Source organism: Amia ocellicauda, chromosome 11 (assembly GCF_036373705.1).
Source record: "Amia ocellicauda isolate fAmiCal2 chromosome 11, fAmiCal2.hap1, whole genome shotgun sequence".
Classification (NCBI taxonomy): domain Eukaryota; kingdom Metazoa; phylum Chordata; class Actinopteri; order Amiiformes; family Amiidae; genus Amia; species Amia ocellicauda.
Window position 1 is genome coordinate 34,568,642 of NC_089860.1, and position 24,583 is coordinate 34,593,224.

Sequence of the window (24,583 nt, forward strand, 5' to 3'; positions counted from 1 at the left end):
ATTATCCTACTATCTCTCTATCCATCTATATATAAATATTAAAATACAAAATTCTGTATGATTTACAAGTAAAAGTTCACACAGTAGTGACCAAATCACCGATACCACTATAGCCAGTTATAAAGCGAGGCCAGTAGTGCAGAGCCATGATCCATCCATATTGGGTTAGAGAGACGTTTCCTTTCTAGACGAATAGTAGCGGTCTATTTGCTGTTTAAAGACCCCGGCGAGGGCAGCACGGAGTCAGACCCAGGCACCGCTGGCCAGATGTGGCTGTTGTCTTTAAAGGCGCCGGCAGCAGCACACGCACTTCGCGGCGCGTCAGCCAATGGCCGTGCAGGGGGGGCGGACCTGGGCTGGGATGTTGTGGACGTGAAAAATGGACCATCTTACAACATGCATTCCCGGACTGCGGGGCGAGCCGGGCATGTGAGCAACCCAATACACGGGAAGGAGAAACTGGCCGCCTCGTTTTTTGGCTGGTGCTCACAGTCGGTTACAGAGACGTGGATCTATGCAGGGCTGCTTTATGGCCGCTGTGTGTTCCTCCATTTAGGTGCTCAGGATTAAAATCTGAGCTGCAGCAGTTCATATTGTTATTAGCAAAGTGCTGTACATGCATGTAGCCTAGCGCACGGCGAAGGAGCAGGCAGGAGTCTTTATATATCTGGAAATTTGCAATCCTACCACATCGATTGCAAGGACATTGCTCAGCGCTGTGGACATGTCCTATGGTGGCGTAAAGTGAATGCGCACCCATGCCGTGCAAGTGCGCGTTGGCCGGCGCTGTACCTGTGCTATTGGGTCCAGTGCATGACGGCCCACAGGCACCCTGACAGCGAGGGAGACGGCTTTCCGAGGCTCTGCGGGAAGTGAACAGTCGCTTTCTATTTGTATGTATTTATTCATGTATTTATGAATCTACATTGCATCCACCAAGTCTGCCAGTCAATACGGCTCATGAAAATCCGAGGAAGAATAGCAGATGCAGGGGCGCCGGTTTATCGGACAGGTGTTCATCCGCCGCGCCGGAGAGGCGTGAACCCGCGCCGCTGACTGCAGTCGAGTAGTCGCTGTGAACATATGTGTGAAGACTGGTGCATACATGTGCATGTTCACTGTAATACAATCATGGTATCTGGTTGGGGGATAGCCACCGCAGGAGAAAGGCAGTGTGTGCTCTGCTAGCGCCGATGCCCGCTGTGTGGCCGCTGTGCGGGCGCTGAGTCAGACAGCGCTCAACTTGCACGCAGCCGATAGCAAAGTTTAAGTGCAAGACTGAAGACGCCTTGCTGAAGATGTAGTGAAATCGCGGTCTGTCCCATAGCAGCCCACCAGCACAGCAATACAGGTACAGTATGGCAATTCTACTGATGCTTTTTGATTTTTAAATATCGTTTATATAGTTTTCTTATGTATTTGAAGGGTATGTGAGTGTATTTCTGTGTATGAACCCACACACGAACAGGTGGCAGGTGTGTGAAGAACGATTCTATTCAAACTGGTACGAACTGATAGTCCTTAAAAAATTATAACTTACTGGATTCAACGAAAACAGTAAATGTAAATAATTAATTTTGGTATTCATTAAAAAAAGAAAGATAGATATCTCGTTCAGCAGTCTGTCGTACTTATACACACACACACACACACATATATATATATATATATATATATATATATATATATATATATATATACATATGAATGAATAAAGCAAAACTATTATTAGTATGACAATTAAAGGAACATGGTTGACTAAACAACATTTCAAGAATAGTTTCAATTACAGAAACAGAATAAAGAAGCAGGAGCTTTGTTATCTATCAGCCAGTTCCCTTCCTCCACTCTCAGCAAAGGAAATTGACTGTTTTTATTAATATTATTGTGCCGTATTCATAATCGGTCAGCCTCTGCTTTTATTAAGGAGGATTGCATAGTTTTGTGACCCAAATGAAACGGAGAACATCAAATAGCGGCTGAGTTTTTGAAAAGAAAAGAAGAAGTAAGCTAAATATAATGATTATTATTTCAAGGACAATACAGCAGTGTTACGTATGCCAACACACTGAAACTTTGTCGACATAGCTTAGAAGATACTCTTTTTGCTGCAATAAAAGTATCACACACATCACATTGAAAGCTCTGTAGACGCACAGTATTTACGGACTCCCTCAATTGATACTGTATCTTGGATACAATTGAAAGGTATAAGACTCACTCCCTAGTGAGTTGTGATGTATTTGTTCTGTAACAGTTTCACTTTTTTTTTTAAGGTTGTACACTTTTAATTTAAATTTAATTAAATTAAAAGTGCAGACAGCCAAGCAACCCAACATTTGTCAGTGGAAAATTGAAAGGTGAACATTATTTTGTAGTGAAGAGTTGCAGAAAATAGCAAGAGACTCGTGTGTGGTAGAAGGTCGATTCTTTATTCCCGCAGCTGCAGGGGAGCCTGACAGGAGAAGTTTCCTCAGACAGTCTCAACAATTTTAACAAAGTTACATTTGTTATTTTATGGGTTGTGTTCAAGACAGAGAAGACGGTTCTTTCCTTCTTGATTGGTGTAAACAAGCTTACTAAGCAAACTGTAACTAATTAACAAGAGACATTTAAATTACTTACTACATAGACTTTATGAATGAATAACCTCTTGGTCAAGGATGCCAACACACCAAGTTTTGTTAAACAACAAGATGTAGTGAAACAACAGAATACAGAGCCTTAGAGATACGATATCTATATTTGGAATGAGAGAAAGAATCTATACTGTTTGAGGGAGGCTGTGTCAGTCTTAACCAGGTCCAAAGAGTAACAGAGAAACAGAGTCAGCTTTAAAACTCTAGGAATGTGAAATGTATCTAGAAATATAAAATTTAGATCTTCAGTAGTATATAAGGCACTGTAAATGTTTTTGATACTACAATGTACAAGTTATCAATGTTTTATGTTTCATTTGTGTGTGCTTTATAGTAGTTGCAGTAGCAAGTATTTAATTAGTAGTGAAACTCCTGTTCCTTTTTGGGTGCTGTTGTGGCTTTCGCTTACATGCTCATTTTCTGGGGGTGTGGAAACGGTCAACTGTGTTCATTGCCTCTGTCTGTCGTTTGGATCTTTCCAAAAACAGTTTTATTTTTTTATAAAATTTCTCTCGCACCTCTGAGCAAATTGACTCTACATTCTCAGAGAGAGAAAGATGGCACACTTGCACACCACAGCGAAGATGTGCACTTGGAGGCTGGGACTCATTTAGGTGACATAAATCTATACTAGTAGGTCAGGGATTTCAGGTAATTAGTCCAGTTAATAAAACAGTGCCTGTTCCTGCCACAGATTTAAGAGCAGCATGCTGTAATGCTCATTGTGAACCAGTTTTGGCTCATCAGATGTTTAACTGAAAGTTACCAGCGAGGGGAAGAGGCGCGGGACAAGACGAGAACAGCGAGTCTTCTGTCTGGTTATTTTAGCGGCATGTGTAGCACCAGCAACATCTGAAACACAGGACTATTGATATAACCCATGGTGGCTTCAAACCGTACATATTTCCAATAGCTCGGTTATTAACAAGTGCCCTCTCACTATCCACCAATCCCTTCCCAAGGGATACTCTTGTCATGCAACTGTAAACTGCATATCATTCCACACAGATGGATTCAGTTTAGTTTCTGTGCTTTCATCTTTTTTTTCTATGCTTATTCTTTTTTAAATCAGTTACATTTTCTGATGCTTGATTACTCTCGTACTTGTACTCTGTGCCTCCTGAATGAAGACTTACACTGTACAAATTTGAGTTTTGGTGTTAAACAAAGTAAAAGAAAAAGGTTTCGATAATGTTCTGTCCTTATACGTTATAATCCGAGTACTGAGAAGTGATAAACAATAAAAGTGATTAAGACAATGTTGCTGTTTTAATGCTTCCATTTTTTACATTGTGGACAAGTCAGTCAAATCTAATCTCTCATATGTCTGAAGGGACATCTGGGCAATCTTCAGTTTTTATTTTTTGCATAGTTTTCAAGATGTCCCTTGGAGAAAACGTGTCCTGACAAACTGCAAACCCGCCACATGGGTTGCCTGGTAATTCGTGAAAGCAATAATCACAAGAGAAATTCTCATGAAATTCCCATTCTCTCTGCAGTGTGTACTGTAAACAGCGTCAGGCTGGTAGGGGATAGTCAACAGGTTTTTCAAAGAGGTATTTGTGCCGAACTGAACTATCAGGTGTCTTTGAAGGAAAGAAAATGTGGGGATGTAAAAAAAAAAAAAAAACTAAAAAAACAATACAGCATTGTAGCATTCCCAACTGAATTTTAAGTTCAGTTGGAAAACTCATAAGGCTTTAACTCGGAGGCACGGCTTTAACTCTGCTTGGTACAGTTAATTCCAAAGTGCTGCCTGAGAAAAGATTGATTGTTACTTTTCACACTTTGTCTTTTTATCCTATGTGCTTTGTGTGATGTCTTGGTGTTGTGTGTGACTGCCGTCTACAACTTTAAGGGCATGCGTGTTAAAAAGAAGGAAGAGAGAACAGCTAATTTTCAAGCTCAAATATCTTAAGCAAGAGAGCACCCAAAATGAATTTTGTCAGTGATCAATAATTTACCAGTCATCACTTATTAGGTCCACATGGCAAATACAGGGGTTGACATGAATGGACATTTATCTGACTTTGGTTCCCGTAAAGTAAATCATCATGCTCAGGGGTCAGCAGTTGGAATTGAGCATAGACTGTAAAAAAAAGATTAAAAAAGCATGTTATTTGGAAGCAGATCTTGCATTATCAGTTCTCTGATCTACCACTGCTTTCACTTAATTACAAAGATGGTGAACAGTGTGTAATTGGGTTCTGACTATTTCTGCTTGAACCTCCTCATCTCGTATTAATATCGGTTTAGAGATTTCTAAATTAAAACAGCCATTCCCAAATCAGCTCAGGCACAGTCTGTGACTTGTACACTGACATGCAGAATGGGGCGCAACAGAGACCTTAACCCACGTGGGGGGCTGGGTACATTAAGCAGAGATGTTTTTATAACCTGTTATGTATTTTATAACCTGTTATGTATTTGACCATGTCTCCAGAGCTAACACCCCAGCTCTTGTGTGTGCCATGATATCTTGAATGTCTGTAGCATGGGAAAAGGACTCTGTGGTGCCTATCAGCTGAATGAATGAGTCCGTGTGTCCTACATCAAGGTTTTCATCACAGGTCCTGGGGCAACCCCAGGTTATCTGTTCTTTGTTCTAGGTGATTAATGAATTGACGCCTTGGCCTTTACTGAGCCTCATAAGCTACTTAAATTAAAGATCATCATTACTTTTATCAAAGAGTCAATGAGGGAAGCAAGGGAAGGATTCAATGAAACCACAAAACGCAGCCATGCTCCAGGACCAGGCCCGAGAACCTCATGCAGCCGTATAGCGCAGTGTCGCCTGTCCCCACAATTCAAATCTGGGTTTGGTTTTTCAAGAGGGAAGAAAGGAACCCACTGGTTCATTCCCAGTAGCAACTTGATGCATCCCATCCCAGTACAGGGTGCTTATAAAGTTAGTTATCTTATTCAGACTGTGTGCCGCGGGGCAATAGTATTTGGTACATATACTAATGGGACCGTGGGGAATATGCCACCCAACATCCAAGATGATATTACCCTCTTGATTACCGGACAGCTTTGTGCAGCTGTGCACCATATCCTTCCACGCATGCAAACCATCCTACATACAAACAATGGCTGGATTGTCAATGGGAGTATTTTCTCCATGGAGCCATTTCTAGGTGGACAGAATTTCATTGCTATGTGGTACAACAGTTCCCCAAACAGTTGTTTGAGCGGGCTAAGAAACTTTATAAGCACCCTGCACTTATTGGATTTCACAGCACAGCATTGGCTTTGATGAGGCTTGATGAGAAATGGCTTCACGCTGCAACAACAGCTGCGGTTGGATTCATAACCAGCGTGTCATGAGGGATTGATGACAGTTCACCAGCTCTGACATTACCAAGGAGTCTTGCCTGTCTCTCTGAATCCTCCGGATTTGTCAGTTTGCTGAATGTCACTTCAGAGATTGGGTTGAGGAGCACTTAAAGCTAATGATCAAGGTTAAAAATATATACATATTTAATGCTCAGATAAATGTCACGAAGGATGTATCACTTACAGGATGATTGATTGCGAGGAAAGTTGGGATTAACTTAAATGGAATCTTGGAGGGGGGAAGGAAAAAAAAATCAATGGCTTAACTAAAGGAAGCCATGAATTATTAATCACTAATATGTAATGGAATCCAATCGCAGCGTGTTCCCCTACAAGTTTTTGCACATGTGTAGCGCATACAGAGAGTATTTATTTACTGTACAAGAAACCCGATCCCTGTTTTTGGATTTTAGTTCATTGAGTTCTGGGATTCTGATGCCACAGTGTGTGTGTATATATATATATATATATATATATATATATATATATATATATATATATATATATATATATATATGTATATATTCCTGCATGTGGAATGCCACGACTATTTACTGGCACACTGGACACCATAGTTGGAGAAACTGAAAGGAAAGACAGTACAAATCATGCTGGATCTTGAAGTCTCTCATATAAGCACTCTATACAGGTTTATTTCTATAACCATTTAAACGTGAATAAGAAAAATAATACACTGAGCAACAGAAACACATGAACTGTAGAGGACTTGGGTGGTGGCGCATCGTCTCTGTGTCTTTGCTTCAGTGCTTTACAGGAACAAATACAAAACATAATTTCATTTCAAATCGACAGGCTCATTTTTTATCTGAGAAGTGGTCGGGATCAAATCTAATTCAGTGCCCTTTTGTTGCCATTTTGGTTGAAGTTTACGAATGCTTTGATTTATTCACATCTACATTCTCGCTCAACCGACAGGAGATTTGAGCCACTCCATTGGTCGATTCATAACTCGGGTCAGACTTGGAATGGCAGTTTATTCAGCTACAGAATCACATATACAAATGCCATAGCAAATATTTTCATTCTCAAAATCACCGGCCGTAAAACTCAATGCTTTACCTGAAGTGTGTGCGTGTGTGTGTGTGGGGGGGTGCATGCGTGTTTGTGTGTGTATGTGTGTGTTCACAGAACTGCTATTTCCAATGGTTAGCTGATAGCCTGTACATGCTTTTTGACGCACTTTTATATGTTGTATATTAGTACTGAAGCTTGATGTTAAGGGAGCAAAGCCAGGACTGAATTGGACATGTAAGGGTGCGACTGTGGACTGCAGTGAGGGAGAGGGGAGTGCGGTGATCCAGAGGGGGTCTGTGTGATGGGATGTAGTGGACTGGGCTAACCTGGGAAACTGAAGCAGGTAGAAGCGTGTGAAAGCTGCCATTGTATAGACTTGGCAGCCGTAACAGTAATGCCCACTATATTCTCAGCTCAACGGCCGATCTCTGTCTACTGGGTTTCTCCTTAGAGAGAAAAAAAAACATAAAGTGTTGACGTCTAGCTCAGGTTGGTTTGCGTCGGAGCGTTTTTTTTTGTGGTTTTTTTGCAAATGTTTCTAGCCTAGCTGCCCTTTGGGGGTCTAGGGGACATATTCTGGGCTCTCGAATCTGCCTGGTGAAAAACCTTCACAAAAGCTAACTAGCGAGACGGAGTTGGCTGGTTTTAAAAGCTGCACTGTGTTTTAGTGTTTTGTTTTTTCTCTTGCAGCTTCGGGATCGCAAGGGGGAAGGCCCTGGATCATGAAGCCTTGGGGGGAGGAGCCCTGTTCATTTCTGGGAGACTCTGGATCGAGGGAGCGGGAACGCGTGCCTCCCACAGTGAAGCAGCCGAGCGCCTGAGGGCTCCTTCCACTGTAGGTGTGCTCCCCTAACTTGCCTGCACTATGGCTGTTGCCGCCGTCTCTCCCACTGGGCCACAGTGACACTTCCCAAGCATTCACCTCTTTGAGCTGCACAGGGCCGGCACCCTGGAGAAACCCATGCAGGCTCGGAAGAAATACATTCTGATAGCATTCTGCGCCTCGTGGCTCCTGGTGTTCTACTTTGGAGGGGTCCAGATCCGACTCTTGAAACTCCTGTCACGCAAGAAGAATGAGGAGACCAGGCAGTGGCCGCTGTGGGTGGACAGGCACCTGCTCATGGGCTACGCTCACCTGGAGGAGCTGCAGAACGACAGCGACCCGCACCAGGGCTCCTCCAAGTCCAGGAGGGAGACCTGGTCTAACATCTACAAAAACAGCCGCTGCCGCATGGACACCTGCTTTGACTTCTCCAAGTGTGAGACTCACGGCTTCCGAGTTTACGTGTACCCCCCGGAGAAAGGGGACCGGGTGTCGGAGAGCTACCAGAAGATCATCAACTCCATCGCGGAGTCCCGCTACTACACGGTCAACCCCCAGGAAGCCTGCCTGTTTGTCCTGAACATCGACACCTTGGACAGGGATCAGCTCTCAGCCCAGTATGTCCCCAACGTCAACGAGAGGATCCGGGGATACCCTCTGTGGAATGACGGGAGGAACCATCTCATATTCAACTTGTACTCGGGCACCTGGCCCAACTACACTGAAGACCTGGGCTTTGACATTGGTCAGGCCATCCTCGCCAAGGCCAGTTTCTACGTGGAGCATTTCCGGCCGGGCTTTGATGTGTCCATCCCCTTGTTTTCCAAAGAACATCCCCAGAAAGGCGGGGAGAGGGGCTGGCTGGTCCGGAACAACGTCCCTCCACGACGGAAGTACCTCCTGATGTTCAAAGGCAAGAGATACTTGACAGGAATCGGGTCAGACACTCGGAATGCCTTACACCACATCCACAACGGGAAAGATATAATTTCGCTCACCACCTGCAAGCACGGGAAAGACTGGGAGAAGCACAAAGATGCCCGCTGTGATCGGGACAACCAGGAATACGATCGGTATGTTTTCTGCTTTTTTGCCCCTCCTTTACCCCACTGTTTTATTTGTTCAGGTCTGCCGAAGCTCTAAAACTATCCTTCAGACTCGTATGAAACAGGTTTCTAAGACTCTGCCCAGTGCTAATGTATATTGACCATTTATTCAAATTGAATTGTATATAGGGTGAGATTAGATAATTGTTTGTGCTTGTTTTTTGTTTTTGAAAAGGCAGGATATGTAGAAAAAAAACAAAAAACAGTAGTCTGGATTATAAAGTGCTTTCAGTCCCTAGTGGTATAAAGTCTTATAAAACATTTTTTATATTTTATTTATTTCCCATGTTGACAAACATTTTAAAAGATATATCATTTGCTTGCTTTCAATGAACAATATTCTTTGTTTTTTTATGTTTTTATGTAACATATCTTAACTTATTTTTATGATTATTATTTTTTTAATAAAAATGTCTATTTTTACTTGGATGCAATTGTTAGTCAATCCCACAAGGACAGAGAGTCTCATTATTTCCAGTGAAGGCAGAAGAGGCATAGATTTAATCCAGCATTTCTTGAAAATTTGCTTTATTTTGAGAACAGTGTGGGTTTTCTTTAGGGTTTGCGAGACGGGGTGTTTGGGTTACTATAGCGAGCTACATTGCACCCTGGACATAGATGTTTACCCATCCTTATTGTGCTGCTGCTTGTGTATGCTGCCTTTGTTTGGTTCTTTTTCCTGCTGTGATGCTCTTTTGGTAATTTAGCTGGCTTGTTTCCCATTTGAGAATTGAAACTGAGTGGAACAATTTATTTTGCAGCTTGGCAAATGGCTCTAGTCGCTTAGCTATTGTATCTATCAGAGGAGAGTTAGTCTGCTTGTTCTTACAACACAGGCCTCTTACACTGAAGAGACGCTACAGCCCACCTTAGGATCTGAACCAGTTCTGAGATCCATATTCATTACTTTATAACCTCAAATGTATAATCTCTCTGTCGCGGACGGGAGTAGTACAACTGACGTCTATTTTGAGTGTCTCAAGTGGAAATGCTAGGCATCAGTGTGAAGATTATTTCTGTTGCTCATGTGAATGATGGTACATTTCTTATTTTGGGGGTTCCTAGATGTGACAGGGACGGAGGTCTGATACAGATTGAGCACTTTCTCTTGTCCTAGAATAGCCTTTAAGGAATTTTGCCAAAATATGTAAAAATATACTTGCAGCAGATGTGTTTTGGAGCAATAGATTGGTTGCTTAAAGAAGGACTGTGTACAGAGGCCAGATTACAACACCGTATCAATTCATGACCTCTGATATATCTATAACGAAGGCTTTTAGCAGAGGAACTAAAATAAAACCCTAGTTAAGATATGATTAAAAATATATTTGTTAAACAGAGCATAGATTTTAGTTGTCTGGGAATATGCAGTGTGATTTTATTATTCATCAACCGATTTCAGTTGCTTATATTTCTCTTGCTCCTGCAGTCTTGGCAACACAATTTTAGAAGAGTTTCGATACATGTGTTTAACACGGAACTGACATTTTGAGGCAACAGCGCAAGAAGTGTCTCAATCTCCACAGAAACTCTGCAAGCTGTACTGTCATGATTTGACTCCAAAATGTCATTTCACAGAGAGGAGGAAATATTGGACATGTTTTGGCACTGAGGACTGTATCTCCCGTGTGTTTTGGCACTTCTAGTCAATAAATAACGAGGTGTGTACAGAACCTTCTTTGAATCATGAGTAACTGAAATGGTTCAATGAATACAAACAAATCACACTATACACACCCAAGCATACAGTTACAGCTGAAAAACAGAACAGAACTGAGTTCAGCTTTGGACTCCAATCCTTTGGTTTCCTGTCTGTACTCAGTTCAGTCAGCTGGAACCTGTACAGTACAGAACCTGACTGAACCTGAACCTGGCTGATTCGGTGTTCAGCAAACTCTGATAATATGATCAAATGTAGAATTTTAAGTTGGAACGCAGAATAACATGGTTTTAAATGAAGGGTGTGAGAACTTTGTACTTCAAACTGTACAAGAATCCACACAGGGTCAGCTACAGGAGCACACTAGGGCAACTAGAAATCAAACTTTCTGGGACGTGCTGATTTGCATTCACTGGTCGACCCCTACCTGTAAAATTAAGCACTTTATATGTGTGTGTGAGAAAGCGTTGTGTATTATTTTTTTGTGTAATGGATATATAGACAGGGTTTCCCATTGAGCTGTAGTCACGGATGTCAGGATCTATTCATATGTATGAGGCAGAGGACCAAAGGGTTGGCACCTCCAGTCTCTCAGCTGATTGTCTGGGACAGGGCTCATTTAATATAGAGCTGCAACAATACAAGCTGTTCCAAATAACTGTGATTATCTCCAAAGGAAAGAAAAAAAGAAGAAAAGAAACAAAGTAAATTACCTTTAAACCTTCAGGTTGTCTACTATTAAATAAAAAGGCCATTACCCATTGTTTCATTGGCTTTAAACACCCTCTGCCATGGCTCATTAGCTGCTCAGATCGTCGGAGCACTCTCATGTGCTTATAACACCATTAATGACTTAACTCTAAGCTTTACGTGTGTCGGAGATAATTGTTTACTCTTATCAGCCCGGAAGAAGCTCTTACGCCTGAATCATGCCTAGAAGACTATTACTATTATTATTAGTATAGTAGTATTTCTCAAAGATGACTTACCGTGACTTTAAGCATCATGCTTATGTATAAAATTATATATGATCTAGTTTAATTATATGATCTAACAAAATACTGGAAGTAGCATGGAGTTGTGTGTTGTACAGCAAAACAAAGCATCAGCGCAGGACGAACAACCACAGTGAGTCAGGTGCACGCTGAAGTAATAATAACCTGAATGGCAGAACATTCTGTAACGAAGACACACTGTTTTATGGCCTCGTTTGGCGACAGTTTGGCCCACCTGGTTTGCTGCCATTGGAGAATCAATGTCAGATCCATCTGTGTTCAGCTTGACTCAGTCGTGTGTTATACAGACGCAGCCATGATATGAGGAAGGCAAGGGACCTTGTTCATACTGCAGATCTGGACCCCTTTTCAATAAGTTGGTCTCCACAGGTTGGGCCTTTCTGTAGGAAAAGATCATAAACAGAATACAGATCAGTTGGGTGGAAAATCTATGAAAGTGTTCAAACTTAACTCCTGTCTTCAGTAAGGCAGGTATTCAAATAATCCCATGAAAGAAGTTTTCCTTTACATAGTATTCTTCCACAGGATGTGGTTTATCTGAAACGCATCTATCTCATAATTAACTCCGGCAAGACAGGATAGCTGGCAGGTAGACAGTTCAGCTTTGTAACTTGAATAGCACACCACCTTCTGTACCAAAATACATCCTCAGTATTTGGTAAGTAACCATATCGAGATGTCTAGTTACATGTATTGGTTAAAATATATAAATCCCTTTGCTTTGACTCATTCTCCAGGATTCCAGTTGCATCACAGATCATTTTAAACCATTAGGTGTTTTCCAGTAGGGTCTTCTTACACAACTATTAAGCAGTTTCTTTTTTTTCTGTGCTTTCAGGCTGCTGATCAATGGGCTTTTGGTCAGAGCCTTTCAATAAGTTACCCAAGTGCTTTCATCCCATGTCTGCCTCCCTCAGTGTAGGTTTAGAAACAGAATCATTTTTCAAAATCCCTGAATACAGAAAGTAGGAGGGATACTGATCACTTTTAGGGGAAAAACAAAAACAAACGAAAATCTTTACATCTCCCTGTTTGAGACTTGTTCCTGTCTGCTGCCGACATAAAAGCCATCTGATGCTACATATTAAGTCTCGAAACTGCAGATAAAAGGCACAAGATCAACGTGTAATGAAAAGCCACATTTATCTATATTCATAATAAAATACACAGATTTTAAAAAGGAATAATGTGTATTTGATGCCTCTTGAAGTGGAATATCCACAGAAACAGTAGAATACATTAAAACAAAGAGAACTCAGATGATCCAACAAGTGCAGTTAAATGGAAATAGGCGAAGGGCTGTTGAGATGGAAGATCAGAGGGTGCAAAAGATGTGAAAACATATTTACTGTGTCTTTCAATACTTTCTTTTCCTTTTCCCCGAAAGCAGCCCAAATGTTCCTTTACTAAAATTAACCAGCATCTCTGCTCCACAGGACGTTTTTAGTACGGTGAGAGCTGCTTTTTTTCGGTATTAATATTCCCAGGTTGCTCACTGTTCTCTTGGAAGCCATTTACATAAGGGAGGTGCGTTTTTACATATGGAAAGCAGCAAGACAACATTGTGCAAATCGACATAGTATGGCCCCTGGTAGGAGCAATTGTGAGAATATGACAGTAGAGTAATACACAGATAAGCATTATAACTCTCAGTTACAGCAGACAACAAACTGCTAAACCACAGCCATGAAATGAGAACGCTGGGCCTGTAATGGACACACACGTACAAAAACATTGACGAGGAAGAATTAGCACAGTAGTGCTTAGTGCAATAGTGCAATAGTTTAGGCAAGTGAAAGCAGAGATAGCTTAATGTTGCGAGAGATAACATTTATAAGTTTGTCAATAAGAGCAGACTATTTAGACCTTCCTGCCCAATTGGTTTTTAGTTATCTATTGATCAGATTATGGGTTACGGAAATATCTCGGTGAAAAAACAAAACAAAAACGAAAACAATAAACATCCACTACCACGGGTTATCTGATCCTGACTGGCTATCACAATTAAAGGGAAGTCAAAGCAGCTGTTCGGGAGGTTTTAAGGTTCAGCAGATTGAATGCACAGAGAAACCACTGCAAGCCACATCCAGCGCGTTCACACTTTCTGCGATTCAAAAGCACTGGTCACTCTGAGGGCATGGCGTCAAAGAACAGAATGAAAACAATGAGGGAAACGCTTAAGAGAGGAGGAAAGGAATACCGGTCAGGGATGCACTGTTAGCAGAATAAATGCCCCGCTGGCTATGGAAAAGATTTACAGGGAAAAGGAAAACCAGGGAGAGCAGATGCACCTTCAGTTCAGGTTTCTAACACGAAGTTTGGGACAGAGAGTTTCAGAGTCATGGTGCTTTTGAGAAGCAGGGTGATTGCACGGCACCCAACCACACGAGGACACACTGAGTCAACATGCATTAGGAGAAAATCATCCAATCGATAAGTGGCTCACATGGCTTGCAAATTCAACGCATGCTGGCGCTGCGTGAACTGTGCCCCAGCAAACCAGCGTTGCGTAACACAGTGCGTCGATATATTTGTATCTGCATTTCAGGTTTCACTGGACCAAAGTGAGACGACTTATTATAGAAGATAGCAACATGGTCATGTATCATCTATGCTCCCCTTTTGTGTGTCAGCTGTGGTCCCAATACGTTTGAGAATATATTGTAAAAAACACAGAAACAGAAACATATCAATCCACTTCAGTGCTCGATATGAGGGGAGTGGTTTGAAGAGAAGCAGTCAGTATTTTTGAGGTAAGGAACCATGGTGCTGCTACCTCTTTAATGAACAGAAGTGGAGGGCTGAAAAAGGCAAGCAATACCTTAGTGTGTTTGCTTTAGGATCCCCCAGAGGCCGGCCATGGTGCACAAGGAACGCCATGAATGAGCTCATTTACTCCATTCAGGCATTTCATAATCTGAACTGAGAAGAAATTCTACAATCATGTGTACTGGGGGGGGCAGTTATCTGGATATTTAAAAACACGTTGCTTTGAGGTCAAACACTATCTATGGTGGTGAACACAGCAGATTGCTTTTGACCCTTCATGATGTTGTGTGTCCACCTGCCCTGCCAATCTGCCTAGGCCCTTCGATGTCCAGTAAATGTCCTGTAGATCATTAATGCCAAAACTAGCTTTTACCCTTTGACTGAGACGTGCTACATGCCTGTACTTCAATGGGTGGCCGAACATTGCATTCACTAGACAGCTGAGAGGATGCAGAAGCACAGGGGTTGACCGTTTTTTCCACAGGAGCAGGATAGGTACCCATCCTCAATCGTTACACTGAGTAACACACCTGTCTGGGCCAGATGTCCGGGATATTATGGGTTACAGCCAGGTCAGGGGGTGAATCTAGTTCCTTCCCACTGTGTGTAGTCCCAAGGCAGATTTTGTAACTGCTGAGCACTGCGTTGGATCCAGCAAACATATTCCCATCTCCAGCAGTGGACCACAGTGAAAGCAGCATTGAAGTCAGATGTTGCAGCTTTGTTGGTCTTTAAAAAAAAAAAAAAGTCAGTTGTGCAACCATTCATCCAAACTCTACCAACCCAGTCTTATCACCAGACCAGGTAGACAGGGTTCTGACACTTGGGGGTTCCATGGCAAACATCTGGGTTCCATTCCAACACAACTGACACAATGACTTGGACTAATTATTCACTTTATCTGTCCAAATCAATTGATCTTAAACTGTTGAAATAATTGCTAAATATTGCTAATTTAAATATACCTTAGGAGCCCACTGCAGGAGTGGCCTAATACGTTCTGAGTTCCCTGAGCACTTGGTTCATTTCACAGACAAGCAAAGACGTTTTTGTTATCTGAATTAAAGTAGGGACCAGAATGAAATGTAAGGGTCAGATTTTCTTGACGAATATCTGGAGGCCCCCAGGGGGGTGCGAGTAAAGAGTGTTCCTGTCAACGCTAATTACACCAAGGCAAACATTAGAAGGTCCTGCTCTGATGGCAAACACAATTATCATAAAGTGCAGATCCACTGGCAGGCAGTCTGGAAGAGGCGTGGGTGATGCGATTTAACACGTCCTGGAACCTAGTGTTTGCATTGCGCCCCGGCTGTCAATTGCAAAATGGGAAGACAAATGTGCGTGAGCAGAAAAGACCAAAAAAAATGACCTACAGCTCATTTGCCCTGTTCTCCCCCAGCTTTGCATTGACTTTCACTTTTCCTGCACATTCACCAGAAGTTTTTCTCGACCAGAAGAGATTGTCTGCCGTGTTTTCTTGCGATGGGTGCTCTAAACCATGTCCCAGTGTGGGCTTACCAGCACCTAAGGCAGAAATGGTGGAAACCAGTCACACAGGACTCTCCTTGATTTCCAAGAGGTCTCTGCAGGCTGACACTGCCTTTCACACGCAGGACGGATCACTTGACAGCCTGTGAATGAGTTGTCAGGGGGAAGAGAAGAGCTCTGTGAAGCTTGATCTGGCACGTGCTCCTCCGAGTGCAGAGTGGACTGTGAAGGAAGAGTTACAGGGTGCGATCAGTCTGGGGGAAACCAAAACATGCCTCCCATCTCTGCGTGGCTGTGATTTTTCCTGAAGCAAGTCTTCTCACAGGTCTCTGGTTCCTATATTGTATGGAGTAAGACCAGGGTGGTTAGCTCTGGTCTGGAAGAGTCCAGCAGTTTTTATAGACCACCTGGAAACAGGTCCATTGTGACCACACATGATCCAGCAGCACAAGGAATCCTTACAATGGGAGACAGAAATGAGCAAATACGAAATAAATAAAAAACAAGACACACTGTCAGTACTAATCAAACAATACTGTCAAGTGATGAATCTATCTTCAATAAAAATAGCAAGGAGCAGAATATGTGACACATGTATGAAATGAATTGTAGCACCCTAAGACATTAAAACCAGTTAGTTTTCTTTTTGTTTTATAAAGCGCTGTTCACCTTTAGCTGTGCCTTACGCACACAGGGGATAGGGAACTAGAATACCTTGGGCTCAGATATTTTTCATCCAATTTACTTGCATTCATGTGTTGTGATTGATAAAGTCTGAGAGAGCTAAGCTGACTCCTTATACCACTGTCCCCGGGCTCTGATGTTTAACTGTAGTTTTGTGACACTGAGAAACACGTTATAAACAAGTCAAACTCGAATGACAGACAGACACACACCAACATTAAAGAAAAGTATGAGATCACACACAGTTGGATTGAAACCTAAAACATGTTCCTCTTGTAGTGGTGTATCAAGCAACAGACATGTGTACATGTCCCAGCTATGAGTACTGTTTTTGGGGACTGAAGGAACACTTTGTCCTATAATTTGTTATCGTTTAGTTCCTTTTGGCATTGTAAAACGGTGCATGTAAGGAGGGATTATCATGTTGCTGCTTAAATAGCCATTTCCCAAGCTACCTAGCAGTTCTGGGAAAGAAAGAAAGACAAGCCCTTTCAAATCAGTTGGACCTAAATGCCAGGAAGTGCACGGAAGGACACAAATTAGTGGGTCGCTACAGTGCCAATTCTGCTGGAATAGGACGGTGTGTAATTTAGATACTTCTGCCAGTTACATTTCCTTTTCCCACATATTTTCCTGGAATGGGTACTTTCCCAGGCCGGGAGCAGATTGACACCTCAGACCTCAGATGTGACCGTATTAATCCGAAAGCCACACTCTATATCTACTACTACGGAGAAGGAGGTTAAAACTCACAATCACCGGAAAGCAGCTTTGTTCTTTGCTCCAGTCCAGCTTAATTTCTCCTTGCTCTCTGCAATGAGCCTAACCGTAAGGTAACAGGGCATGTACCCACAAAAAGGCTATTACAAGGTGCTCTCAGGTTATAATCAGGCTGCATCTGCTCCCTGCTGAGAGGAGATTACTGGGAGCCTTAAGGGCTCGCACACGGAAAAATGAACTAAAAGAGGAGATTCTTTTCAACGCACACAATAGGCTTACGAATGGCCTAGTTTCAGTCGGTTGGCGATTCTGAAAGGCCTGTTTGTCCTGAGTAATCAAGCTGCGCTGAGCGAGCGGCAGAGCTAAACAGCATGGCAGACACGCCTTAAGGGCAGGGCCTCCACACGTCTCCATGGCAGTCGCTCGAACACAAACAGCCGGTACCTGCACCACTACGGCAGCTGCGTACCTGCCAGAAGCCACCTTGCTCCATAGCTCTTGGTCATAGGAAACTAATTTCACTGCAGACAGCTTCAGTGCTGCCCCCATAGACGTTCTGGTTTGGAGAGGTGCATTCAGAGGTACAAACAGGTAGGGATTATAGTTGTGTATGGTCAGATTAAACACAAAACAAAAAAAAACATGCTGACCTGTGGTATTTGTGGAGCTTACCCGTTATTTCTTCTTCTGCTTCTAATGTCCTGTGATTCGTGGTCGATTTGTCCAACCATGTATTAAGTCTCCCCAGTGCTGTCCATCCTGTAGCAGTTCTGTGCATTCAATCATACATGTTATTTGAACAGGATCCCTCCATATAATGAATTTGGGACTCAGAAAGCAGTTTCAGTTTCCTACACTAACAGAAACAGCTTCTGAAAGACTTCAGGGAACTTACGGGAACTTATATTTGAGGAGTACCCGCCCCCTACAACTGGAGGTGCCCTGCTGAGGTAATTCAGAAACTGTGCATCACTTACGTCCTCTCATGCGGTAAGGATTTTTGCAAGGCCAAAACAACCTGAGCAGAGAAACTGGACAACACACACAGTAAGACATGCATGGGATAAGAGTTGCCCTGAACCACCCTTATGATGCACAAATACAATGTAGGGTTGATTTGTGTGCTTGAGGTTGCTTTGACAAGCCTCATCTTTGAATGTACTGGTATTTTGAATGCAGTTGTTTGCAACGCTGGAAAAAAGACACTGTTTGCTTCTCACTGCTCTGGATGTATCATTAGTTTGCGGCTTCACAAAAGCTGCAGGTTCATCTTGGAAGTGGCGGTAGAAGAATAAATGTCAAGGGCCCATTGTCCAGCACGCGGCACGCCAGCGTTGTCTTGCTTTTGCTGAACAGTAGCCTGCTGTTGAGCACTGTTGGCGTTTTACAAAGTGCTGAGAGAGCTTACTTCTACGTGTGTGTGTGTTCTGACACCACATTGCACCTGAGGACTGATGCTATTACTAATTCGAAGTGACATGTTGGTTCAGGCGTTCCCTCAACTTTGGAGAGAAGCAGCCAGGAGAAAACATGCCTGGCCCCCGCCTCAGCCATTCATATGAAGTTGCTTCTGCTGAAGAGGGTCAGAGAGCTCAGCAACTTTCACTGGTTTTTAGACACCCACAACACATCCACAGACACTGCTCGTTTGTCCTGCTTTACCAGAAAGATAGATGACATGTCGTGTCAGTTTTGGGTACCATGGTCCTCCAGTGTCCATGGCAGGCGGGATGTGGACTCAGGGTGCCCTGTTCTGTTCTATCACTCTACTCTGTTTCTTTGCCATTGTGTGTCCGTGACTTTCCCTGGTCGTGGACTTAATTTACAGCCTTGCAGTTCCAGCTTAGGGGACTAATCCTGAGGCAGAACGAAGGTGGGCGTAGAAACTCAACCATCCCCGCTCCCTAAATAGGCAGCTCCTCTTTTGCACGAGTGTTTGCAGCCGCCTCGCTGTACTCTGATGTCTCGAGCTTCCAGAGCTATCTCTCCAGTGTCTTTAAAGAGCCACGGATACGCAGCCACTCTGTAGAACAAATCAATAAGACCAAGACTTCGGCTTATCCGTTTGTGGTGGATTTTCCGCCCCCCCCTCATCCTTCAAAACCCAGGAGAGTGGAAAAACATGACTGTATAATGGTAAAAACCTGTACCTTCCCTAAATTCACTTAATCCCAGAAATAAAAGACCAGCGGGACATAAGATATGACAGGACAATGCCTATTATTTATGAATCTTCAACATGGTCATGGCATTAAAGGGTTTTTAAATTCACAGCACACAACAATATAGCTATGCTGATCTTTTATGTTCTTGTTTTGCTATACATCAGTATCCCACAGCCAATAGTAGGACTGCAGGGAAGGTAGTAGTAGGTCTTGCAATTATTTAAGAAATTATTTCCATAGATTTTTCTAGTATTTTTGGTGGTGGAATCAATGACTTAATGCAGAATGTACGAGTCCATTATATTTCAACGCCACAACCGTGCATTTAGTTATTAGTAAACATATATCATGTAGCAATTACCTCTTTCTTAACACACTGTGACACATACATAAAGCACGTCGATGCCTATTGGGTTTTTAATGAAAGTCCATTTCCTTTAGCAGATGCAGATACACGTAATTATAAAACGAACTAAAGTAGAAATCCGGGAAATCTTATTAGTGTCTTTTAATATCTGAGCACAACTCTAAAAATGATAAATATGAGGCAGAAAGATACCAGCCAGGTGCACGCATGTCTGGACTGCAAGGGCTGTGTAAATCACAGATAATGTAGTTTGTTTAACATTACCCTGCATTAGCTCTGAATAAGGTATATACGCCTAATGGTTTTAAGGCAATAAGGTCCGTCTCCTCAGTAATTTGGCTGTCCTTTGTCTGTACCTAATGGTTTCAACATCCCCCAAACCCCAGACAGGGGAGGTTGACTTTCCACAACACAATGCTATTTCACCACCATTACAGCACATCAAGTTTATGGAGTTCAATTACAGCCCTGAATGACTTGCATTATTACTTACCTCGGTAATCCAATATCACCCAGTCTGTTCCATCATTATGAACTTGGGAAACGGCACAAAATATCCTTTTTGTGACCCGAGGCATTGATTTAGCGTTGAACCGTGCCGTTTCGGGAGTCCCTCTGCCTTGCAAATGTGTGCCATAATTGTTGAAAACTAAGGCACTAATATCCAATATAGCAACAAAGAGGTATTAAAGTGAAAGAGCCATTGCCATAAAAAGTCTGAATTTTTAAACGAGTCGAGATACACATTACACAAAATTAAATTCAATTTAAAAAGTTATGAAGTGAAGCTAAATTCTAATGGGAAAATGCTACAAATGAAAGCCAGTAAACATTTGAGCAGCTATAACTACCACAGATAAGGTGCATTTCACAATCTTTTTTATTTTGGGAAATGTGTTCTCACACTTCAGCATGGTGCACCAATACTTGGTCCTTCCTTTACCTGTCAAATGTCCCAGTCTGGCGGCTCCTGCACTATTTTAGGAGTGCTTTTAGATGTATTCGTGCTGCAGATGCATGGGGGGTCAGTAGACATGTGAATTCCTGCATTGCTTTGAACATTAAACATTAAAATGGTAATTTTATTTTATTTCTGACAGCGCCCAAGAGATACTGCAGAAATTAAAAGTGCATATTCTGGGGAAGCTTGAGTCCTTCTCCACAAGGAAATAAACACTCATTAAGGAGTAGGCAATATAAGGTGTTATAAGGGGGGCGAAAGTGGCCTACTTTTCAATCACCTGATTTGGGTTATAAAAGCAGCACGGAAATCCTAAAATAAAAGGAAAACACAGGAACCTCCTATAAAAGCCTTGGAGGTTGTCATGGCGATAACCTGATTTTTTTTTTTTTTGTCTGTTTGTTTTTTGTTTTTTTTTGGGTAGTTTGAGCTTACTGTCTTCAGTTCTCTTAGATGTTGCTCTGCATAAACAAACACCAAGAAAGGAAAAGCTTGAGTATCTCATTAGTGTGTGTATGTGTGTGCGTGCATTTCAGCCCAGTCATACACTGAATTCAGCTCATGGCACATGTCTGCATAGGGCTGAATGGACTAACTTGTGTGGATGCGCCTCTAATGTAGCCATACATCCCCCTAATTGGCCTTTTATTCGGCTGGTCAGCCCGGTAATTATATTAAAAAAACCTCGGAACTCCGTACCCATTCTGTGCATTAACTGGAGCAGAACAAGAGCAAACCCTTTTATCTTGTGTCACTTTGGGGCGCCAAGAATCAATATATGCTTTTGTTTTTTTTCTCGTGCATGCTCTCTTCTTTTAGACGATCCCTTTGCCTCGGTATTGTGTTTAGCGTGGAAACACTACGCATCACGGCCTGGTGGTAGAGTAGCTTGGGGTCTGCCCAGGAAAAGCCCCCCAGACAACAGGAGCAGATTGAAAGGGCATCACAGTTTCATCAGATCATTGTAGTTTTCGGGGCTTCAGGGTCATATTTCAATCTGGTTATGGACGCCATGCTTTTGTGTGCCCTCAAACAAACATGCCCTGGCAAAACAAAAAAGGCCGCCCCACCACAGCTCAAAGGTGACTGATCGTTTCTTTTTCCTTCTCAGACATGATTTAGAATAAGTTCTAAAACAGCTTATAATGGACCCTAAAGAGGACATTCAAACCTAGGAGACAGCTAACAATGTGTTCCCAGAGAAGGGAGAAATAAAATGCTAAGAATCTCTAAATCTGCCTGTCAAGTTAACCATTGGTCCCCGTTTACTTTTCCTACTGAACTGAGAGACACCAAACAATACCAGACAATATGCAGAAAAAGATAAATCTCCCCTGATGGGAACAAGAATGTCACAGTAAACATTTGCTTTGTTTTCATTAGATTCATGGTATGTTTCAGATGTTTGCAGACATTTATTGAAAATCTGAAATGAATAAAGCTTTTCCAACTCTACTGAGAAACAGATAGAATTGAGTTCGATTGGTTAGTACTTGTTATGAATGTTGGGAGCTTCCTGTGATATTTCTAAGAAAGCCGACACAGACCGATACAGACCTCCCTGGACACTATCGTAGGAATTCAAACTGGCTCGATTCAAACTTGTGCCCGTCAGGGTTAAATAAGCATTGGCCTCTGTATTGCACTGTAATTGGATGCCTCCCGTTGAGAAATTGAGGGTTTCAGCCTTTCCAATAATCATATTACTGTGTTTCCTCGATGAAAAGCCCAGACAAGCCCTGACAATTCCAGGAATCACAACCTCCACCACTTCGGCCAAGGTAATAGCGTATCAGATCCCAAACTCAATTTGTTTGCAATGAATATCTTCTATAACAGCCCTGGAGTCTCCCCTGACTGGACAGCGAGGCTGCGTTCAGAAACTCAGAGCTAGACAGCGACACAAAGAGGCCCTTCTCTCCTCAAAGATATTTTTGTATCTCATGTCTACAGTTGGATCAGGACCCTGTCTGACAATTACACTGCCGTTCACAACCATATTTATACAATAGGAACTACAGTTAAGGTCCAAAGGAACATAATCTAAAGCTACTAAGCTAAACACTGCAAACTAATGGAAATTACATTTAGTGCTTTATAGTGCAGAGATGTGCACCATTCATATAGACCCTGCACAGTTCAGGAGTGAATCTGATTGACCTGTTTTATTTAATCCAGGACACAGGTTATTCAACAGGTTTTATCTGGGGACCAGCGCTGATGTCCAACCTTCAGTACAGGAGCAACAGTAGATGTTCTTGGTTTTGATCACGAAAATCTTGTCATTAGACAATTGTATCAGTTAACAGCTTAACGGTTCAAAAATAGTATTATTTCCAGGTCTTTGATCATTGAAAGATGCCCAGTATTATTTTGGCATCAAATTGGTTGGTCCAAAATAGATTTAATGACCTCCATTCTTATGTAAGTGTTTGTTTGTTTTTTAAATGTGTGTTCAGTTCAAAAAGAGAAACATTCTGATTACTCTGCAGCCTGTGTTTGTCAGTGACAGATCTGGTGCTGGCGCAAAATATTAAGATTAAAATCAACAAAAGAAGTTGCGTGCTGTTGCACAGGTTTCACGACACAGCTGATTTAAACCATGAGAGCTCCAGATGTGACCATGTGTAAGTCTGACTTCAACATGCTGAACCGAGTCTGCTTTTTTTGGTTGGGGGGCAGTCAGTCAGTCAAAGTTCAGTCACCAATTACGTTCCCAGGAACCCAGAGAGTTATCATCAACCTGTTTAAATACAGAACTGATGATGGACTGAGTGGCAGAGACCTCCCTGAATCTAATGTGGAAGAGGTACTCACTGTGGGCAGCTCAGTACACATGGCTGTGAGTGAGAATGGCGGGCATCGCAGACTAAGGTGGCAACCCACCTGTTAATGCAGTGACACGATCCGACAGTTGAGGAAGTGTGTTGGTGTGCAGTGTTGACTCCCTGCCCAGGTTTTTTCGCCGAGTGATTGACTGCCAGCAACGTAATTAGGAATGCAGTCCAACTCCCCCTGATATTCTGGTGGAAATCTTATGCCTAGTTAATTAGTAAAGATTGAAGGTGCTTTTTCTTCTCTTCCTTTAGTGAAAAAATTGATTGCCCGGGAGCTGGGTGGTATTGCTAATTGATTTGTTATGAACCCCCGCTAACTGCAGTTTAATTTAATTGTTTCTGTTAAACAGGGATATCTGTGTGTTAAAAACCAGGCGCACACACGCTGATCTCGCAGAGCTCCTGAGCAGCTTTTCAACGACTTCTACAACTCCAGCAACAATCTGCCGTTTTAGTGCTCAATTTATACCCTCCTAATTTGTAGTCAATTATTCAGCAACTTGGCTCCAGCCTGTGTAACAACAGCAGAAAACAAAGCGCACACGTCCTCAGAAAAGCGCACTGTGGGGACAACTGCACACTGCACATTATGAGTCCGCAGGGCCAACAGCAGAGCTATGATACGGGAACGCACTCATTAGTCCATCTGTACGGCTGTAACTCTTGTTGACACAGGCACCCAGCAGGCCACAGGAGTTGTTGTTGTGGGGAAGGAGAAAAACCTAGTCCGCTCTGAGCGTGCCTAGTCCCAGTGCCCAGTCTCTTGCACATCACCCATTGGTTCAGTTGGCTATGGCATTGCACAGATTCACACCAGCAGCTCTGGGGCTCAGCTTGGGTTTCTGACCCACTCTGGATCCTGACAGTTTAAACTTTAAAATGCTCCTTTTGTTTTCTCTATTACACCTCAGTGCAGGAAGTATATTAACCAACCAATTCCATATAACAACCCATCTGATAAGACAGTGTGGCTTCAT

At 42.5% G+C, this 24,583-nt stretch overlaps 1 protein-coding gene across 1 annotated transcript in view; it reads left to right on the forward strand.

The window, feature by feature from the left end:
- Positions 1-282: 282 nt before the first annotated feature.
- The window catches only part of ext1c (exostoses (multiple) 1c), an 81,807-nt gene continuing 57,506 nt past the window's right edge, over positions 283-24,583 (forward strand). Inside the window, exons 1-2 of the mRNA XM_066717610.1 lie at positions 283-1,351; positions 7,701-8,906. Of these exons, the coding sequence (XP_066573707.1) occupies positions 7,972-8,906 (935 nt within the window). The 5' untranslated portion in view covers positions 283-1,351; positions 7,701-7,971. The remainder of the gene's footprint in view (positions 1,352-7,700; positions 8,907-24,583) is intronic.